The sequence below is a fragment of the Engraulis encrasicolus genome, chromosome 22, assembly GCF_034702125.1.
Source record: "Engraulis encrasicolus isolate BLACKSEA-1 chromosome 22, IST_EnEncr_1.0, whole genome shotgun sequence".
NCBI lineage: Eukaryota > Metazoa > Chordata > Actinopteri > Clupeiformes > Engraulidae > Engraulis > Engraulis encrasicolus.
The window spans coordinates 14,635,740-14,655,739 of NC_085878.1; the positions used below are offsets into that span (position 1 = coordinate 14,635,740).

Below are 20,000 nucleotides of genomic sequence, written 5' to 3' on the forward strand. Positions count from 1 at the left end.
GTGGACAATCCCAGTGGATAAGGCCACACTGTAGCTGAACTGATTCCATTGAAACACAACAGTTACACTTCTCGAACCCTCTTGAGAATACTAGCACTGTTGAAGACACCGAACAGCAGACAAACAGTATTTCACTCTTCAGGGGTAAAGCTTCAGACAGCTTTTTTTGTTCTTTTTTTCATTAAATAAAATGAAAATATTCTCCTACATCTGGAGCATTCACAAGTAACCAAGAAACCATGGAGCAAGACAGACATCAAAAGACAGCTGGTCAGGCGTTTTTCCCCCTAAATGTGTACACTGCATGAATGTTCTAACAATGTCAACATTGTAACTAAACAAAGGGATTGTCAATGTTCATGTCAGGATCTCATATTGACAATATGACAATATGACAAAATACAAACTGCAACAATGTCAATAACACTACATCCTAAATACACTACATAGTGCGGGGATGAAAATAAGGTGACGCACAGATGATAATGAAATGTTTAAATGCCACGTTGACATTACATTTCTTATCCATATATTAATATTTGCCCACACATGGCACAGCAATGAATTAGTACCCAGATAAAACGATGTTGGTAGCCTGTTGCTTTTATTGGTTTTGTGCCCACAGTTTGTTTGTCTTGACGTCCTACCAGACCTGTGACACATGCACATAGGCGTACTCCTGCACGCACGCACACACACACACACACACACACACACACACACACACACACACACACACACACACACACACACACACACACACACCTTTACCACAATCATCCCAGGTGATGTGAATCTAAAACCACAGTATACTGCAGTGGTCGACAAATGCTCACACACTGGCAGTGGTGCTGTAGGCCTAAGACACATAACATTGGCAGCTGACGGGGCAAAGTTTTCACCACCAAAGTTTGCCAGAGAGGCAACGAGCATTGGGAATATGGTTGACCGATGGGCGTGATGGTGAAGAATGGCCCGTTTCGAGCAGTCTCGAGATTCTTTTTTGCCAACCACAAGTCACACACCAGCCACGTGACAGGAGGAGAAGTCACCACGCAGCCGACATCCTGTCTCTTTTGCCCCTTTTCTTTCACTTCGCTTCTGAGTTGCACAGCACAGGAAGCCTCATGCTCAAGGCATGACATTAACGCATGGCAAATCTGAGTCAGCTAGCCTCCATTCTCCTTTTCCCAAGGAGTCAGTCCGGCCAACAAATGGCGCGGAAATGTATCGTGGAATAGACATTAGCCCTAATCCTCTATTCCATTCCCACAATACAATGTATACGCTTGAGAGAAAATTAAATGTGAATCATAACAAATTGAGTTTTTCACAAGCAACACAATTTGATATCATATCTGAAGAAAGGCTCTCTAAATGTGTATAAACTACACCAACTCTTGATGTCATAAACTAAGCTACACCAACACACATCAGTGCCTATCTGAATGGTATAATGGTGGCCTCTGATAAAGAGGCACTTAGCACTTAATAGACAGCCCACCTTTTCTTTTGGTTCTTCATTCCATGACAACAAAAGGCAACATCAGCACCGTGACAGCAAACCAGATTATTGTTGATGACATGCCTTTCACCAACTTTCACACTTTACAAGATTAACCAGCCTCATAACAATACACAATAATTGATTGCAAGAAAGGAAGAAATGTTTTGCATTCTAATGTAGTTTACCAGATGTGTTGACAACAATGATGAGGACCAACAAGGCCTGACCCTACACATTATGTCAGGTTAATCCAGCAACATGATCAATAGGCCAAGCAGAGCATTCATTTATTCACATGTTATTAATACAGGGGAAGATTTGACAACATTCCCATAGAGAACTGATGTTTTAGCCCCCTTACCTGCAAGCAAGAAGGTCGGTAGCAGGAAGCAGTACAGCAGTCCACATACCACCTGGAGTTCCATGAGAGCGCGTCCCAAAATGCACAGCCTCACTCCGGCTACAGTCCCACTGACATTCCACGACGGGACGGTAAATTCCACTCAGTGGATGGAAAGAAATCCGGTTCGAAGTTGTTGTTCATGGTTTCCCCTCGCCTTAAGTTAACATAATTAAGAAAATGTTAAAACTTTTCCATACTGGTGTTTGGCTATCATTTTAATATTCTAAATTCTCAGAAGCGAAAACAGTCAGACAACTTTCACCAGCTCCACAACGCATTGACTTAAAGACTGACTAAAAAAAGGATTCAAAGCGTCTGATCTTTCAACTTTTTTCTTCAGTTCCGAAACAGCTCTGTGTATATTCCTCGTAAAAACACGTCTTCATGGAAAATGTACATCGCCCAGCGCCCAGCTACTTGAACTACCCCCTCCACTTTCTTATGTACTCACTTTTGACAGCTCTAAACTTCTGAAGTTGTTGCCTACAACTTTCACGTCTTAAAATATGGTCAAACGTGCCACTCCAGCGGACGTCCAGTTGAAGTATACCTTCAAACAACTGTGTTTCAACTTAGAGAAACTCCCACTGTGATGTTGCCACTGTGCCAGAACTGGGAGCGTCCAGTCCACTTTTTTCATTCTTGGCTAACCATATTTCTCGCGTTCGCAAATGAGAGGGCTGGTGCAGACTGCTTGCCGCGAACAGCATGGCAATGTGACTTTCACTACGCATGCTTGCTTCCATAGTGCAGGCTGCCTCACACAACTTCTCACACTAGCAGTGATTGCGAAAGGTACTTTTTTCTAAACGTATTTAGGCATTTCTTTAGAAACATTACATAGAATCATATCAGATAGGCCTACATTAATTCATAGCGTGTCTTTTTGAAAGCACGAGGCCTATAGGCTTATTTTTCCACAATTTACCAAATTAATATTCCAGCCCCCTGGGCTAGCCGTCTGGCAGCCTTTCTTGAGTGAAACAGAACTGATAAACAAGCTGCAAGAAATGGTTTACCAACTGGTTTTCTTTGTCAAAAGCAAACCCCATTGTATTTAGCAATTTGTGTCAATAGCCTACATTTATGTCAAAACAAGTCATTTATAAAGTGCTGTCATGAATAAAGTGACACACATAACCTAATGAAATCGTACCAGTCAGTGTATAAAATAGGTTACTTGAAAAACAAGATGCACTGAACACACCAACTTTTAGGAATGGTCAAGGATCTCAACATCTGTACTCGCTTTATTTCCAGACCAAGCGTCTGCTGTTGCAGTCGGTGTGATGCCGCCATCTAGAGGTGATTGTAAAAACGGTGGCTGGATTTTGTGTGTGTGTGTGTGTGTGTGTGTGTTTAGCTGAATTCACTCTAATGTCACAAGAACTCTTCATGCCCCAACCTTGTGTAGGCCTACCACACTATCTTTCGCTCGGGCGCTGAGTTCTAATGCCTCAGTGTAATAAACACACGTCAAACATCGATGCACTATTCAATTTCAGGTCAATGGCCACCCTTGTGCAAAAACGCAGTGTAGCCTACCGTAAGCAGAGTGCATGCTTTAATAATTGCAACATGCAGGTTACTTTTTGTTTTGCATGTTCACTAGCGTATTAGTCTGAGCTACATTGTTTGGTTATCATTTTGCCTTTGTTAAGCAATACCATCCAATGAAAAGCCAGTGCGGGCGTGTCTTAATGGCCATTGGCTGTATACAGAAGTCACATGGTATAGTTTCGCGCGAAAGTTGGTGAGAGACTTTATCAGACCACTTGCTTCCCTCAGTGGAGCTAAAAGTTTCAACAGGTTTGGTGGAAATACAATTGATCTGAAGACATTTTGTGATCTGACGAGCTGACATTGTTGAGTTGCTATGGCGCAGGCCCGTTTGACGGACTATTTTGCTCAAAGTAAAAAAGGAGGAATCGATAGAGCTGCGAGAGGTAAAGGACAAAAGGCAAATGCCGTCAATGTGGACGTCGCTGTTGCAAGACCAACTCGACAAAACACAAGAACTGCAGGCCGTCCGAAAATCACAAGATCCAGCTCTGTACAAGAAGAATTTCTACGGGTTATTAACGAAGCGGTGTCAACCAGCGATGAAGCGAAATTCACCGAGGACAAGGTGGATATTCACGCAAGCCCGAAAACTCCAAAAAGGCGTTCGACTGAGGTAGAGTTTGATCTCGGTTCGGCGGTGTTTACCACAGCTGAGCAACACAGCAGTGCAAAGAAACGTGCTCGCGTGGGTCCCTCACAAGAAGGCAACACCGTAGCCGAAAAAGCAGCAGTCAAAACTGGAAAACGGACAGCGAGAAAACGCCTGATCCTTTCGAAAGACGGAGAACAGGTTAGTAATACACTTGTGCTCTTGTTGCTATCGCTAACTTGATGGCAAGCTAATCAGTTGGCCTAGTGTACTGCCAAAGCCCATCATAGCATGGCCTAGTTTTGTACTCGGTACATTTTCGTCGAGCATGATTGGTGTATGTGAGAGTAGATGTTGTGTGGATGTGTGTGTAACCATGCCCTTTGGTTTGCAATAATTGATGTGAAAATGACTTGTTTAAAACCACAATGTATACAAGTCGATTCAGTGTTCTCATGAAAGAGTTGTGGACAGGGACGTGGCACGTTTGACACAAAACGTGCGATCTACCATGCATTACAATACGTTTAGGTGTGGACTGGAGACAGAGAGCAGGCGTTAATGTCTCCCTTTGTAAACAGGCCGCTACCAATGCAAAGGAGCCCTCCCCACAGTCACCCATTCCCGAAGGTGTGGACAAACAATCGAAGGGAGCTGTTAACCCCTCACCCAACCCCTCTACTACTCTCCCTAAAAGCACAACTACCAAGAAGGTAATTGCAAAGACTTGTTCTTTGTAACTGCACAAAGCTGTTTGGTTGTGTTCCTTGTCTGTGGTCCTTGTGTTTTAACCACATTGCCCTTTCTTCTTTCATATTGTAGCCATTGACCAAAGATGATGTGGCCGCACTCAAAGCCAGACTCCAAAGGCTCCAGGGTCAAGCTCAGACCGCCGTGACTCCTTCCCCTGCCCCTGCACCCATGCTGGCAGAGCTGAAGGCCAGATGCCACGACGTGTTGGAGCGAACAGCCAAGATACAGCAACGGAACGAGAAGATAAAGGCCAAGATAGCAGAGTCAGAAGCACAAGCACAACCCGAACCAGAGGGGTAAGGGGTCTGCACACGGCACACTTTACAAAGACCATTGTGCTTTTCAAGGGTCTATCTTGCCCCTGAATCCATACTCACAGCTTGTGCATTCATGACTGGCCTGTTCAACCTTTCACACACAAAAACCTAAAGTATTGTTTGTGCTAAACCTTGTCTTTGTGGGTTTTTTTAAAAATGTTTTTCAGAGAGAAGGCACCAGCATACCAGCGTTACCACACCCTTGCCCAGGATGTACCCCCCGGTCTCTCGCTGCCCTACAAGTACAAAGTGCTGGCAGAGATGTTCCGCAGCATGGACACCATCGTGAGCATGCTTTTTAATCGCTTGGAGACCGTCACCTTCTCCAAAGTAAAGCAGGGTGTTCAAGAAATGATGCGCAAGTAAGTGATACAAACTCTGACATCCAAGCTAATCTCGCGTCGAAGTTCAAATGTTTTTTAATGACAGGAGATCTGAGGCACGCTGACATACTGTAGGCTGAACGTTCCCTATTAATAATTCCAAGTTCACCCTTTTATTCTTTTACTGTTTTATCCTGCATCAGAGTGTCTTGGATCTTCTCTCTTCGCTCCCCCAAAATTTTTTGTTTTGTTTTTTGGATCCTGTCCTGATATCTATTTCTTCCACCCACTGAAGCAACATCCTCACCCCTTTCCTTTCAAAATGTTTTTTTTTTTAAATTAATAATGTGCATTTCTTTAGTAAGCATGTTTTCTCAAATGCTTTGGCTTTATTTAATCACCCCTATTTCTTGATTTTTCCAGGAGGTTTGAGGAGAGTCACGTGGGACAGATCAAAACCGTGTACCCCACTGCCTACAAGTACAGACAGGAGAGAAACATCCCAAACTTCAGCACCATGGCGAAAAAGTCCACTTACCAACTCACCCTCGAGCCAGTCATCGAAGAAGGTTTGTGGTCTTGAATGTCTTTCACATAACGAATACATAACATACTCAAGTAATGCATTGCAACATTGTTTCTATGCTGTATACTGACTTTCACTCTTGAATGTATCTACAGAGCAGTCTGGCTCTCGCCCCGTCCTATCAGCATCTCTAATGCTGGATCGGACGAGAACGTTCCACCACAACCTTGTCAACGTTGTCAAAGAACACCACAAGGTAAAACAATGGCACAACTGTTGGAAGTCAGCAGTATTGTGTTAACTATCTAATGCTTATAACTTTAAAACGCTTTCGTTTGTTTTTTTCTTCTGGATCTTCATTGATTTGACTTTTTGTTGTTTTCTCTGTTGTTAGCGATTTCTGGAGACTCTGGACCCTCCAGTGGTGGTGCCCGATGACATGCTTACCCGCTGGCATCCACGTTTCAATGTGGACGAGGTGCCCAACATCCACCCCAGCGAGCTGCCACAGCCTCCCCAGACGGAGAAGCTGACCACCGCACAGGAGGTCCTGGACAAGGCCCGTGCCCTCATGACGCCCAAGGTGAGCTGCAATATGTAGAATTTGAACTTCTACCACCCTTGATGATACACATCATATTGAAAATATACCAGTTTTAGGCTTCATGTTGCTTTCTAACTCTCAGTGTTTATATGGTAGGTGTAAGTATTACAGAAAAACAAGAAATGAAGAGTTCAGATGCAAAACCCTCAAAAAGCCACAGCAAAGATCTTTAGAACTAAATTACTAAATAGCATTTCGCCAATCACAATCACAAAGCCAATCAAATGTCATACAAGATGGACTGGTTTTTGGAGTTCACTAAATAAATAGAAATACCGCCTGATTTTTGTATCAAACATGCACTTGGAGGGTTTGCATCTGTTGTAAAAAATGCATCAAATGTAAAAATAAGATTAGTTGACATGAAGTGTAATTTACATGTTTTATTCATCCTTTCAGATGGAGAAAGCACTGGCTAACATGGCCCTGAAAACAGCAGAGACTCCACTCTCCAAGGAAGAACAAACTCCCGGGCCTAAGGAGGTGGCGTCCCCTGCTGCGACTCCCTCCGCGGCTAACAGCTCCCTCAAAGGAGTGTCCCAGTCTCTGCTTGAGAGGGTAAGCACGTGGCAAGGGGAAAGTGCTGGGGAAAAAGGGATTAAACTTGAGCTAATCAGAGGCGATAGTCACAAATGTCATCCCACACCATCTGAATTCCACAGAGTCAAGAGATAGTAATTGGCTTTCAATACAGATAGACGAGCTGGGCTACTTAGGTTGTGGAAAACTGATCTTAAAGAGGAACGGAGAAAGGGGTTGGGTTTACTTTGAATCTCTGGAATTGACACCCGGAGGTCATTGTACTGGTTTTGCCAACTCTATTCTTATCAGAATAAAGGCTACATTATCACAGGACATTTAGATGAGTCGTTTCACAGTAATCTTTGTCTAATCTCTAATACGGCATCTCTCAATTGTTTTAAAACCCCAGTAGCTATTAGGAAACCGCTGTGTATGAAATGTCTGAATACATTTCTCTTGTCAGGTTCGAGCCAAGGAGGCCCAGAAGCTGCTGGTAGCTATGACGCGAAACCCAGAACAGGAAAAGCGGCTGACCATGATGTCCCACCTGGAAGAGATGGCCAGGATCCTGCGCAACGTGTTTGTGGCCGAGAAGAAACCGGCACTCACCATGGAGGTGGTCTGCAGCAGAATGATTGCCAGCTATCGCTCTGCCTTTACCCCAGGTTGGTACACGTCAAGTGCATTACATGGATGCATGTCACAGATAAAGAAACTACTGAAAATCTTCAGACATGTCCAATGTGCAGGATTTTAGTTTCCTGAGCAGTCATTCTGCTGCAAAGAAGAATCAAACCTTTTTATTTCTTCATTGTTGAAGCTCTATAGATAATGGATATTTTTTTCTTTAAAACCTACGTTGTTTCTTTTGCAGTCGAAATGGAGAAACATCTCAGACTGCTGGCAGAACTGACACCAGACTGGCTGACCATCCATCCAATCAGAAAAGACACATATCTGAAGCTGAACAAGACTGCGGACATGAGTGCTGTACAGAACAAACTGAGCCAGAAGATGAAAGAGGAGGAAAGGAAATGAGTGAACATTTGTTCCAGTTGACTTAAATAGTTGTCGAAGTGCAATCACGTTTTATTTTTTTATATGCTTGAAATAGTCATGGACTGACTTGAATTTGATCAAAGGTCAGTCGGACTGCTATGCTGTGGGTTTGATTTCACGTAGAGGTGTTTATTGAAAAAAAAACATTTCTTGTTGTAGTTATTGACTACTTTCGCCCACATTTGTAATAAAGGTTTTATTCTGATTAGCAGCTCTGCCCTTCTTTTCCACAATGTGGTTATGGATAAGGTTACTTGTCAACAGTGTTAAAGGTTACTCTTAATATTCTCTCTCCTACAGAATACACGCCCTTTAAATGTAGTTTGTATGTTGATTTATTAAGTTAAATAATGCGAGTAACCTATTCTGAATAGGACCAGTTCAGTCAATTTTCAACATGCAGTTGTAATGCTCACACTACCCTGGACTTGTCAGTACCTGAGGTTTTTTCTTCCAGCCTTTTCTGAGATCTTAGTCATTGTAATGGGGGCACCGCTTTGTTTACATTTTTTTTAAGTATTTAGTCCCAAAAACACCCGAAAGGTTATACAACATCAGCAAACAACCCTTTGGGAATATATTTGGAGTAGGCCTGTTAATTTAAAACAAAACAAAAAATGTTAACAAACGCTGCCCCCATTAGAATATTTCATCTCGGAAAGGGCTTAGCCGAAAAAATGTGGTATCACTGGGCGGGTACTGACAAGTCAAGGGTAGCGTGAGCAATACAACATCATAGTGAAATTGACTGAACTAGTCCTTAAGATTTCTTGCTATATTGATTTTTTTTTTCAGTTTTGCATTATAGATTTTCACTTACTTATAATGTAGCAGTATTAAAATTTTCACAGTAGAATTGCATTTCTGTCCTCACACTGGCTCTTGGTCTATTGAATGACACCAATCAATTTCACATGGCATGAATTTCGTGTTTTCTACCTTGGGTCGAGACGACATATGGTGTCGCCTGGAGTTCAAATGGGGTCGCCTGAAGTGTGTGTAAAAAGAATACTGATGTTACTAATTAATATAACATTAATTAATATTCTGATTGAAATGCCAGTCATATCTTTTCAGAAATATCTACAGGTTTATTAGCCTAAGCTCAATCTTTTTTGTCAGTCATATAAAAACATGTGTAGGCCTAAGGGGTCCCCAAAATTTGGGATGTCAAAATAGGGTCCCGGGCCAATTAAGGTTGGGAACCACTGGATTATTGACAGGCAAGTTGAGGCAGTACTTCAGTCATCAAGTGATCTTCTAATGATGGTAATTCCAGAAGCTCAAACAGAACCACTACAATAACGCGTAACAATGAATCCTGGCATAACTTTTATGGTTATTTTCATTCCTGAAAATGGCACTGAAATGTATGTACAGTAGCCTACTGTATACCCTAATAGAACCATGGGTTTGGTAGTGATTTTAAGACGGTGTGAGCATTTAGTATTTAAAAGTAGTCTTTCTTGTAAAGGCTCTGCGGGCCCCATGTTTGCCCGCCTCTGGTCTATAGTAACTGCAGACCAACTACGCAGTGAAGCTGTCAGGTTTTTAATTTAACTTTTACATATCTGCCCACCGCTGCTTGTCAATCACAAGCCATCATCTTTTCACATACCTCTACTTCAGTGTGACTCAACAGAAATACCTTCACAAGGAAAGAATGAGCAAAGTTCTTACTCATTAATGGTTATTGAGTGTTCATTTGAAATGGCCAGAAGAGGTCATCTGTCAAATTCTCATACTGTAAAACATGAAATGAGACAATGAAGTGTTGAGTAGCATTTTATATTCCAAAATGTGTGATCCCTTTAAACACAACTCATCACAACTGTAATACGTTTCTGTCTTCAGTTAAAAAAGGACATTTGTTCATCCAAAACAAAATAACTTTTGGTTGAAACGGCAATGTGCTCAATTTTGCATAGGCACATTAAAACATTTGCAATTAACTTTAATAAACTTCTTAACAGCATGACATGATCATCTTCAACAAGAAATATCAAGACATAAATGTTTCTGAGACAAATTAATTTAAAAAAAATGCAACAGTGATGGTATTGTGTGCCATTTGACACATTCCCTAATCCCATTCCAATAATGTCTGTTCGATTTACAGCAATGAATTGACTTTTTGATTCAGTCTTTGTGTTTTTTCCTTGTGAAACACTTCCCATTAATTTCAAAAGCAGGACAGGGAGCTTTTAGGGGTCTCTCCTGCCAGCCAAAACCAATGGACGTTGTCTCGGACCATAAAACATGTCACTTTGGAGAGCGTGAGGACAGGTGTTTGGCCAGTCTTGTTACCGAGTGGCGCACAGCACTCCCAGCATGTAAAATGTGAAGGAACAGTTGTCAAGCTGTGTGTTTAGTATTGCACCAGAGAGAACACGGTGTGGGGCTTCAATTTGTCCGCTCCATTAAGATCCTTCATTTCCACTACTACCAAGCAGCCAATCACAACTGCTTGCTGTTTCTTCATAAGCTCACATGCGGCGTTAAGAGTCCCTGGAAGAGAAATTAAATATATGGAGTAAAATTAAGTTGTATACATGTAAGACTGTATTCAAGGTAATGCATGTTAGACGATTAAAAAAAAAAGTTATCTCCATCTTCTCAGTAACTCTTAAACAGAAAAGTTACTATTAACGTTTTTTTTAGTATTTAATCTATGAAGCTATTTTGAGGATTTAATCTATGAAGCTATGAATCAATGTCAATCACAGATCAACTACTTTACAGTACTTCACTTATCTACATGTTATCTGAAGCTGCTCAAACAGCTCCACACCTTTAAAGGGCCTGCAGTCTGGAAATCCTGGATCATCGGGGTCAAGAAGACCAACAATCTATGCCAGAGGAAGTAGACCATCCTAGTTGGAATACTTATCTAGATACTTTATCTATAATATTCTAGCTTTATCATGACAAGCAGGCGGTTATAACTCTGCTGGTACGAGCTACAGAAGTGTTCAAACACCAAGATGTAATCATTGATATTGTCTAAAGTGTGTTTGATTGCTCGCCTTTATGTGAATAACCATTGAGGGCCATTTTGAATAATCAAAGTCAAATAAGTCATCAGCGGCATACAGACAAGTTATAATACACTGATAAACAATGTAATGACCACTGCATGGGGACATAGTGTTGTCTTGGGATTTTTATGGATGGCAAGGATGGTTAAGGGTGCGTGTGTTTCTCCTTTATTTTGCTCATCAAGTGAGTACTCCCCCCACAAAACAAAACAAAAATGTTATCCGTAGGAAAATAATCTGAAATGTCTCACCCCCAGTGGCCAAAAGGTCATCGATTAGTAAGACTTTCTGTCCTGGAGCCACAGCATCCTCCTGGATTTCCACCTCAGCCTGAGAAACACACACACACACACACACACACACACACAGTAAAAATAAAGATTGCAAGGCCAACTTGCCCACGTGTTTCTTCAAATGATATTGATCAAGGAGTGGTCATTTTTATGACACTAACAACTACATTAATTGCTTGTGTAAAACCACCATAGACTAGGTGATTAAAAACTGCTTTAGACATGTCCAATTAACTAAAGATGGGATGGGACTCACCTTGCCATATTCCAGAGCATAGGACACTGAGACTGTGGGTCCGGGGAGCTTGCCCTTCTTTCTCACGAGGGCAAAGCCAATCCCTAACCTTTGAGCCAGCAGGGGCCCAAATAGAAACCCCCGTGCATCCAGACCTGGACATGTAAAACATAACCAAGTTGCACAACAAATGTATGAAGCACAGAGACAGGACTAAACCAACGTGCACTAAATACTCAGCTCCTGTGTAAGTGTATGGGTAAAAGTGAACAACTCACCAACGATTACTTCAACATCCTTGTGGTTTTGTCGGACATGCTCCTCAAACAAGTCAATTACTGCAGCCAATGCCTTTGGGTCCTTGAGTATTGGACAAATGTCTCTGGAAAATGTAACAATTAAGAAGAATGCTAGCAAAGTGATAGAATACTAGCCTAGAAATCTAGACGCCCCTAGTGGCCGCAAAATGAATTTGCTCCCGGGGGCACAGCTTTGCTGTAGGGGTTTTTGGCGCGGCCAGGCTAGTAGAATACAGCTTTAAGTTGCCAAACTTGTCGAACTTTGTATCCGCGGCCGAACTAGCGGTAGTTCTAACTAGGCTACCCGTCAAGCTGATAACGGAATCGGGGACTGCTCGTTTTTCCGACGCACCATTGATTCGATGCGTCCAATCGGCTGTCATCACATTTTCTGGTCAATGTTCAAGAAATAGCATACGTCAGTTTAACTTTTGCGAAGGTAAATACGTCCAAGATAACACAATAAACCCATCTGGCAAAGATATTGTGCACTGAATACGCTGCCGAGAAGATCCATCTGAGGACGTGTAGCAATTTTGCTGATACTCACCGAAACAGAATTCCTTTGATTGGGAAGTCAGGAAACGCACGTATTGATTCAGTTATGCGTTTTAGTTTCTCTTCTCTGCTGCCACCTGCCATGTTTATTACAAAACTGTCACGTACGAAGCAAACACAGAAATCAGATCATCAAATTACTACATCAAGAGCTGTTCCTCGATTCTGCAACACATTTCCGCGTTCAACCACGTGGTGGGGTCATGGAGTCATGACTAATCCACAGTCCCTTGAAGACACGCCTCCTTGACTATCAGTGGGTCTTCTAACCAGATAGGAAGCCAAAGTCCTTTTAGGTAAATATTACTTCTAGAAACTCGTGGACATCAGTGCCCTTTTACTTTATGCTGTGAATCTGCATCATGCCTTTTTATTATTATTATTATTATTATTATTATTATTATTATTAAGTAAACCACAAGTAGGCTAGGCCCTACATAGACAGTTTGAGCAACCATGCACACATGGGGAAAAGTGTTTAGGCCCCATCTGCTGCAGCAATTACGCGAGGTATCCTGCAAGAAATACCACAGCCCTTATAGAATACTCCATCCTTACAGATATAGGTATACATTCCAAGGAGACACACACACACACACACACACACACACACACACACACACACACACACACACACACACACACATTAAAGCAGGCAATATTTTGATAAGATTTATTTCCATCCATGTCCATACACTATTGCATTTTGTTTTAACTTTTTCTAAACTAAGAACTTGTATTGATGACGGTAGATTAAGAGTATTTTAGCCTATGACCTCTTTTGGTGGCTGTTTTTGGCACTGTAATGGGCCATCTGTTGTGATTGTTAAATTGTAGTGACTGACTTCAGTTCATTTATAGTTTTTAAATTGTTCGGAGTTCTGGAACAAATCTTTACAAAAATATTACAAATGAAGCAGTGCAAATTTACTGTTACAGTAGAACAATTCCAGTTACAGAGAGGAAAACGATACAAATCACTCTGATTTTCCTTCATATGGAACAACAATTCACATTGACAACATCACATTGGCATTTAAACAGTAAGAAATCTATTTTGTTTGAATATTTGTTGTGACAAAACAGTCAACTAACATTATGCTGGAATGTTTCTCTGCATGTTTGGCTTTTAAAAAATGCAAAGGTGTGATATTTCAGGGGGGGGGGGAAGAGAGGGGGGGGTGTACATTTCAGATTTTAAGCAATATAAACACGTTATAAGAAATTAAAATCAGGTAGATAAAATGAAGATATCAAAACAATCCCCAACTCCATCTACAAATTGCAACCCACAGAGGTCCATCAAAAGTTATTGGCAAAAATGTGTCATTCCTGGTCACATTTCTGAATCAGTGTGGCCAGTCACACTTGACAGGCTGGGACTTTGGAGGCGTGATGCACTTGCCCAACTTCTCACATCCAGGAGGAGACCAGTTCTGCAGAAGAATGAACACGTGTAATTACATTTCATGCACACCTGGGGGAGCTCTTGCTGCATGCAAATTCTCTGAAGTTGAAATATCTTGGTCTTTTTCTAACATAGTTGCCTTGAATGTATGATGACTAAAAATGCCCTCAACAAAGACATTGTTAAAGATTGCTCAAGGAAAAGGGTGCTCACCATACTATATTAAGTGTATTTTTAGTGTAAAAAGGCCATCTACATCGTTTGAATAATGTGTTTGTCCAGTGTTGGAAACATTTATTTGTCCAGTGTTTTCCAAAACTATAGGATGAAAGTATATTAGCCAAACCTATTTCTGGAAAATACATTCGATAAGAGGTCATTCAAAAACAGGTTTCCTAAAAGTGTGGTGTTGAACAATCATAGCCATGTTGTTTAAGGTCAAGGAGTACAACTGTTGTGGATAAAAAAAATACATAAATAAAAAGAATGTGTAGACCAAATCATGAACTGGTATTTTGCACAAACTGGAGGTTTCTATGTCTCTTTGTTATCATTCATTTTGGTTATACACCATGTCCCAAATTATTATGTAAATCAATTTTGTTATATCTCGAAGACATTTTCACAAAATCTATTACACTTTCATGTGAGATGAAGTTATGAATTCTTGAATGCAGGTGTAAGATTTCGACATGATCTAAGCCGTTGTGAATTTGCAGTTGCTGTTTTAGGCCCAATGAATTCATTGACACCGGTCTATTTGGCCCAAAATTACTGCCACAGTACAAAGTTGTACATACTGGTTGTTTGATGCACATTTCTTTGAGTTATGTGTACATATACGGTAGGTAGTACAAAAATAATTTAGCATAAAGTTTTTAAACAGCGTGTACATTGCTCTTATTCCTCCTTGGTGACCTCAGACAACAGGGCAATAGGTTGCCACCACACAATACACACAACACATTCACATCACTCTTCTCCTTTAGCCCTTTAGCCACTTACCATGACGGCCTCGTCACACATGTTCAGCTGAGGTGCGCCTGGAACCAGCTTCATCTTGTGCTGCTCCACAATGGGGCTGATGCGCTTCAGAGCAGCTGCATACTCATGTTTGAGGACACTAAAGCACACAGGAACGAGACACTCAGTTATTATAACCACTTCTCTCAATCAGGTCAGAATTTGGCTCAGGCTATTAAACTGAGCAGTAGTGAACCAGTTTGTTCACCAGCTAATCAGTTACAAATAAATTCCAACAGCGAATAGGTTGAATATGTTTACTTGAACCGTCATCAATCAGAATCACATTTTTATTGTCAACACCATAACACCACATGAACTTAAATTGATACTAAGTTACAACCACAATATATTTTAGCACAGTCATATACAATAGTACTACAACATCGGCACAGTCACTTGCTGGCTCCAAATTATCATCGTATAACAATGCCCCCCCTCGCTATCCCGACCCACTGCTACACGCAGACAGCCATGCATAACATGTCCCCTGGATAAATCTCAATAGAATTGTTTATGTCTGCCCTCCCCTCTCCACTCAATTATTTTTATTGGACACGGCGGAACAGACTCGGCCCATCATTATAATCGGCGTGGAAAATCACCAAGGGCTTAAGCCCTTTCAAAGGCACGCCACCCTCAAAAAGAACCTGTGGGGTCAATGAGCTCCCTCCATGTACACACCAGATAGCCCCCCTTCTGCCCTTTTTACACACACACACACACACACACACACACACACACACACACACACACACACACACACACACACACACACACACCTAGCCAAATATTACTGCTGCAATTACCCCCCGTAATGTGGTCACAAGAAGCACCTGTGTCCGTACACTCCCTCTGGCCCACTCTGGCTCTTACGCTGCCTCTCTGATTGGTCCCAAGGGGAGGATTACTTTGGATATATACTCTCTCTCTCTACGTGTGTGTGTGTGTGTGTGTGTGTGTGTGTGTGTGTGAGCACCAGTGCGAGGTGAAGTGTCAATTAGTGTAATAACCTCAGGCCGTGTCCAGCTCGCACGTTCCCCCTCCCGGTCCCCACTTCTCTCCCCTGAGTGCCTCTCTCCTGAGGGATCTCTGGGCTTCCTCCACAGTCCGGCACCTGCTCCCCTGGCCCCCACCCCCTTCCCCTTCAAGCCCCCACGGCACCTACTTCCCCAGTCCCCAACCCTGACGCCCTCCCACCCTCACCCAATAGTCCCCCCTGCCCACCCCCAATGGCACCCACTCCCCTACTCCCCGAGCCTGACATACACCCCCCAACTGAACACTCACCCTCTACTCACCAATCAGCAGCCCTGTCAACCACCGTCCACCCCCACCCCTTACCTCTACTCCCCAGTCCCCAACCCTAACATCCAACCCTCCTCACCACCCAACCTCTAGTCCCCTGTCACCAACTCTGACAGCCGCCCCCACCACATCATCCCCCAGTAGTCCCACCAAACCTTCCAATCCCAGCCCCTACTCCCCAGTCGCCAACCCCAACAACCGCCTCCTCGTCCAATCGTCCTTCCCATATCACACGTCCTCCTGTTCAGTCATTTGCATATCCTACCCTTACCCATACGGTAAGAGTGAACAGACTGAACATAACTGACGACTTCATGACCCACTTATCTCCTTTTTATCGAGTTTTTTTTAATAGAAACGGAAATCATCTCTCTACCACGTTACCAATTTCTGACACAACAACTGAACTCTCTCAAGTAGAGGTTGAGTGTGTGTGGACTAATTTGCTATACAACAAGTATTTTGTCCAAAAAACAACAATCAACGCATTTCCCCATATCACTTTGTCCTGAAAAAGACAGCAGTTCTGCACGAGAGGAAAATGTAAAAAAGGGCATGTCTACATTTCTCAGGCACCCAAAGTGTGTTCGTGGAGTGACACCTTCATCTCCAACCTGGAATTAAACCTGTGACAGCTTTTAAAACACCCAGTTCCACATTACACGCGCCGAACAAAAGGCTTTTCTTTGCTGATGGGTGGGTAGGGTAGGGTAGGGTAGGGTAAGGGGGCACAGTGCTTTTTGCACTCTGCAAGCCCCTCAAAACCTCCCGGTCATTAATCAATAATTAACACTGTAGCATGTTTATTTATATGCTCGGCCACTTACAAACAATGGGGAAAAGCCCATTGTCAGCAAAGCATAGTCATTATCATCACTATAACCCGTAGGTGCACTTGTGCAACTGTTGAAAACACAGAGAGAGAGAGAGAGAGAGAGAGAACGAGAGAGGAGAGAGAGAGAGAGAGAGAGAGAGAGATAGAGAACCAGAGAGGAGAGAGAATGGAGGGGAGGGGGGATTAGAATAAAACCAAATGCAAATGAATGCTTTTGATTTATAATGCATGGCACCCGGAGGGGGAGACGGCATTGCTCAGGTGTGACACCATACTGATTACAGATGCATTAGCCCTGATAGGCTGCTTGGCCACGCACGCACGCGCACACACGCACACAAAGACACAAACACACGCGTACTCACACACATACACACAGACACGAACACACACATACTCACGCAGACACGAACACACGCGTAGTCACGCACAACCACATGCACACACACATGGGCACACACGCACACGCACGAGCAAGCATACACACAGAGACACGAACACACACGTACTCATGCACACCCACACGCACACACACATATGGGTGCGCAAGCACACGCACGAGCGAACACACACATACTCGCGCACACGCACACGCACACGCATGCACGCACAATGTGACTTCATGAAGCTTGTGTGAATCAAACTACAAAAAAAATAACGCAATCCTTTTATCATTGCCAGATACAGATCAGCGGTTATGCTCATTGAAGTGCACTGTCTGCTGCTGGTTCACTTCAAAATGATACACAATGCCACAAAGTTTCACTCAGATTGAGAGACATGTTCATTCTCAGACACACTGCACAGACCCAAAACAGTCAGAAACCAATATGGAAACCTTTAGATAGGCTTTAGATACTGCAAGCAGGAAATTTGCCTATATACACATAAGGACACGTGTGGGCCAGCCGTGGCCTAGTCATTAGGGAGGTTGACATAAGATCAGAGGGTTGCAGGTTCATATCCCACCTACCTAAATAGCTGTAAGTCGGTTTGGAAAAAAAAGCTTCAGCTAAGTGTAATGTAAATTAATGTAATAATGTAATGTACACACAGACCCGGTGGGTTCCATGCAGTGCATATGCACACACACACACATCCACATCCACACACACTTCCTCTTCTTCTCTCTCCATGAGATCGACAATTAATACTGTATCCTTCCCTGTCCTTTCCTTCACCCCTCTACAATCTAATGGACCTCAGGTTGTTCATAGGCGGGAGCATGGCAGGGTTGGATGTGTGTGTGCATGTATTGACTGAGAGCTGAAGTGATCGTTGGCAGAGACAGATGAGACCCTGCGTGAGTGGGCTGTTCTTCTGCCATATGTGGCCCACCTGACTGAAATGCTGTGCCAGGGTGATGACACTTTGGGACATTCTTTTGGGCAACAAACGTGGTTTGACTCCTAGATTTCTAATTTGGATGATCAGGATGAGAAAGCTCTCTTACAAGTTCTCTTGATACAACAGGACAAAAGATAATAGATGACCAAACAGTGACTTGCCTCCCAGACACACGCACACACACACACACACAACAAATGAAGATGTGACCTTTTGAAAGTGAAAGGGAAGTGAAAGCCCAACTGGAAAACTCCAACTTCAATTGACATTGTGACACAGCACTCCACAGTATACAAGTGCACACTGCACACAACAAAATTGCATTTATGCCTCACCCATGGCAGCACCCAATGGCGCCCGAAAGGGAGCAGTGCGGCGGGGCGGTACCATGCTCAGGGTAGCTCAGTTACGGAGGAGGATGGGGAAGAGCACTGGTTAATTACTCCCCTCACCAACCACCGACCTGGCGGGTCGGGAGTTGGACTGGCAACCTTTGGGCTACAAGTCTGATGCCCTAACCGCTTACCCATGACTGCCCCTTTTAATTAGTGTCAGTAGATTGGTAAAGGAAAAAATGTGCCAACAACCAAGATCCTGATGATGTCACGCCTTATCAACACAAATACAACAAGGTGAAAAGGAACTATTGTCCAGCATACAGTATGAGCAGAGCGAGTAGAGAGATACCGGTATATATCTGGTATGAGCGTAACCTTGAGAAGAATCTATTGACAACTCATGAAGGGTCTTCATGAAGGGTCTATCACTCCCTATATTTCAACACCATATCACGTGGACATGGAACACGAAACGAACACAAAAAAGTGTGTGTGTGTGTGTGTGTGTGTGTGTGTGTTGTCCTGACAAGAGGTGTACCACTCACAGCTCTAACTGTCCGTGGACACGAAAAAAAGGAAGAAGAAAAAAGACAATCCATTCATCTTAAAAGGTCGAATAGAATGGTACATCTTTGTCCTTCAAAAAAACAAACTGTGACCGTCCATATAAGGTTATGGTCAACCACCCACAGCCAGTGTGTTCGTGTGTGGTGTGTGCAGTGCAAGACTCTGTGGTCAGGCAGACAGCTACTGTGGCCATGTAGTGTGTGTGTGTGTGTGTGTGTGTGTGTGTGTGTGTGTGTGTGTGTGTGTGTGTGTGTGTGTGTGTGTGCGTGCGTGCGCGTGCGCGTGCGTGCGTGCGTGCGTGTGTGTGCACTTGCAGGACCCTACATCATCTTAAGTGGCTCTTAAGGTGCAGACAGAGATGAATAAGTGGCCAAGGAGAGGAGAGGAGTACAGAGCCAGTGGCGGGCTGCCCAGTGCTGGGGACGGCGGCACAGCCTGCACCTGGCAGCAATGGAGGCCCGAGCAGCGGGGGTGGAGAACGGTGGGTAGGAGAGAGGGATGGGATGGTTAGGGTGGAGAGAGGAGAGTTGGGTAGGGTGGTGGTGGAGTGTGGAGGTGGATGGTGGAGAGTGGAGGGCAGGGTGG

At 43.2% G+C, this 20,000-nt stretch overlaps 4 protein-coding genes across 4 annotated transcripts in view; 1 reads left to right on the forward strand and 3 right to left on the reverse strand.

Annotated features, from left to right (window-relative positions):
* Window positions 1-2,604, reverse strand: part of piezo1 (piezo type mechanosensitive ion channel component 1 (Er blood group)) — a 128,807-nt gene extending 126,203 nt beyond the window's left edge. The window contains exons 1-2 of the mRNA XM_063188700.1: window positions 2,362-2,604; window positions 1,869-2,064 (exon numbers count right to left, since the gene is read on the reverse strand). Coding sequence (XP_063044770.1) covers window positions 1,869-1,932 — 64 coding nt within the window. The 5' untranslated portion in view covers window positions 1,933-2,064; window positions 2,362-2,604. The remainder of the gene's footprint in view (window positions 1-1,868; window positions 2,065-2,361) is intronic.
* Window positions 2,605-3,669: 1,065 nt separating this feature from the next.
* On the forward strand, window positions 3,670-8,377 carry cdt1 (chromatin licensing and DNA replication factor 1). Its single transcript, XM_063188710.1, has 10 exons — window positions 3,670-4,263; window positions 4,644-4,775; window positions 4,885-5,111; window positions 5,300-5,494; window positions 5,879-6,024; window positions 6,137-6,237; window positions 6,376-6,564; window positions 6,985-7,143; window positions 7,571-7,772; window positions 7,982-8,377. Exons 1-10 carry the CDS (start codon window positions 3,787-3,789, stop codon window positions 8,143-8,145), a joined length of 1,992 nt encoding a protein of 663 aa, XP_063044780.1. The 5' UTR covers window positions 3,670-3,786; the 3' UTR covers window positions 8,146-8,377.
* Window positions 8,378-9,935: 1,558 nt separating this feature from the next.
* On the reverse strand, window positions 9,936-12,796 carry aprt (adenine phosphoribosyltransferase). Its single transcript, XM_063188721.1, has 5 exons — window positions 12,582-12,796; window positions 12,011-12,114; window positions 11,754-11,887; window positions 11,456-11,534; window positions 9,936-10,674 (listed from the first exon to the last, which is right to left on the reverse strand). The coding sequence occupies exons 1-5, from the start codon at window positions 12,671-12,673 to the stop codon at window positions 10,535-10,537; spliced, it is 549 nt and encodes a 182-aa protein (XP_063044791.1). The 5' UTR covers window positions 12,674-12,796; the 3' UTR covers window positions 9,936-10,534.
* Window positions 12,797-13,494: 698 nt separating this feature from the next.
* The window catches only part of galns (galactosamine (N-acetyl)-6-sulfatase), a 28,527-nt gene continuing 22,021 nt past the window's right edge, over window positions 13,495-20,000 (reverse strand). The window contains exons 13-14 of the mRNA XM_063188712.1: window positions 15,003-15,120; window positions 13,495-14,025 (exon numbers count right to left, since the gene is read on the reverse strand). Coding sequence (XP_063044782.1) covers window positions 13,939-14,025; window positions 15,003-15,120 — 205 coding nt within the window. The 3' untranslated portion in view covers window positions 13,495-13,938. The remainder of the gene's footprint in view (window positions 14,026-15,002; window positions 15,121-20,000) is intronic.

What these genes read in the sequence shown, in the direction of transcription:
- cdt1 (XM_063188710.1), top strand. Translation starts at nt 3,787, where the DNA reads ATGGCGCAGGCCCGTTTGACGGACTATTTTGCTCAAAGTAAAAAAGGA. An exon ending in TTTCGAAAGACGGAGAACAG is followed by an intron (nt 4,264 to 4,643) that starts GTTAGTAATACA and finishes CTTTGTAAACAG; the next exon opens with GCCGCTACCAATGCAAAGGA. An exon ending in GCACAACCCGAACCAGAGGG is followed by an intron (nt 5,112 to 5,299) that starts GTAAGGGGTCTG and finishes AATGTTTTTCAG; the next exon opens with AGAGAAGGCACCAGCATACC.
- aprt (XM_063188721.1), bottom strand. Translation starts at nt 12,673, where the DNA reads ATGGCAGGTGGCAGCAGAGAAGAGAAACTAAAACGCATAACTGAATCA. An exon ending in ATCAAAGGAATTCTGTTTCG is followed by an intron (nt 12,115 to 12,581) that starts GTGAGTATCAGC and finishes TACATTTTCCAG; the next exon opens with AGACATTTGTCCAATACTCA. An exon ending in TGACCTTTTGGCCACTGGGG is followed by an intron (nt 10,675 to 11,455) that starts GTGAGACATTTC and finishes TTTCTCTTCCAG; the next exon opens with GGACTCTTAACGCCGCATGT.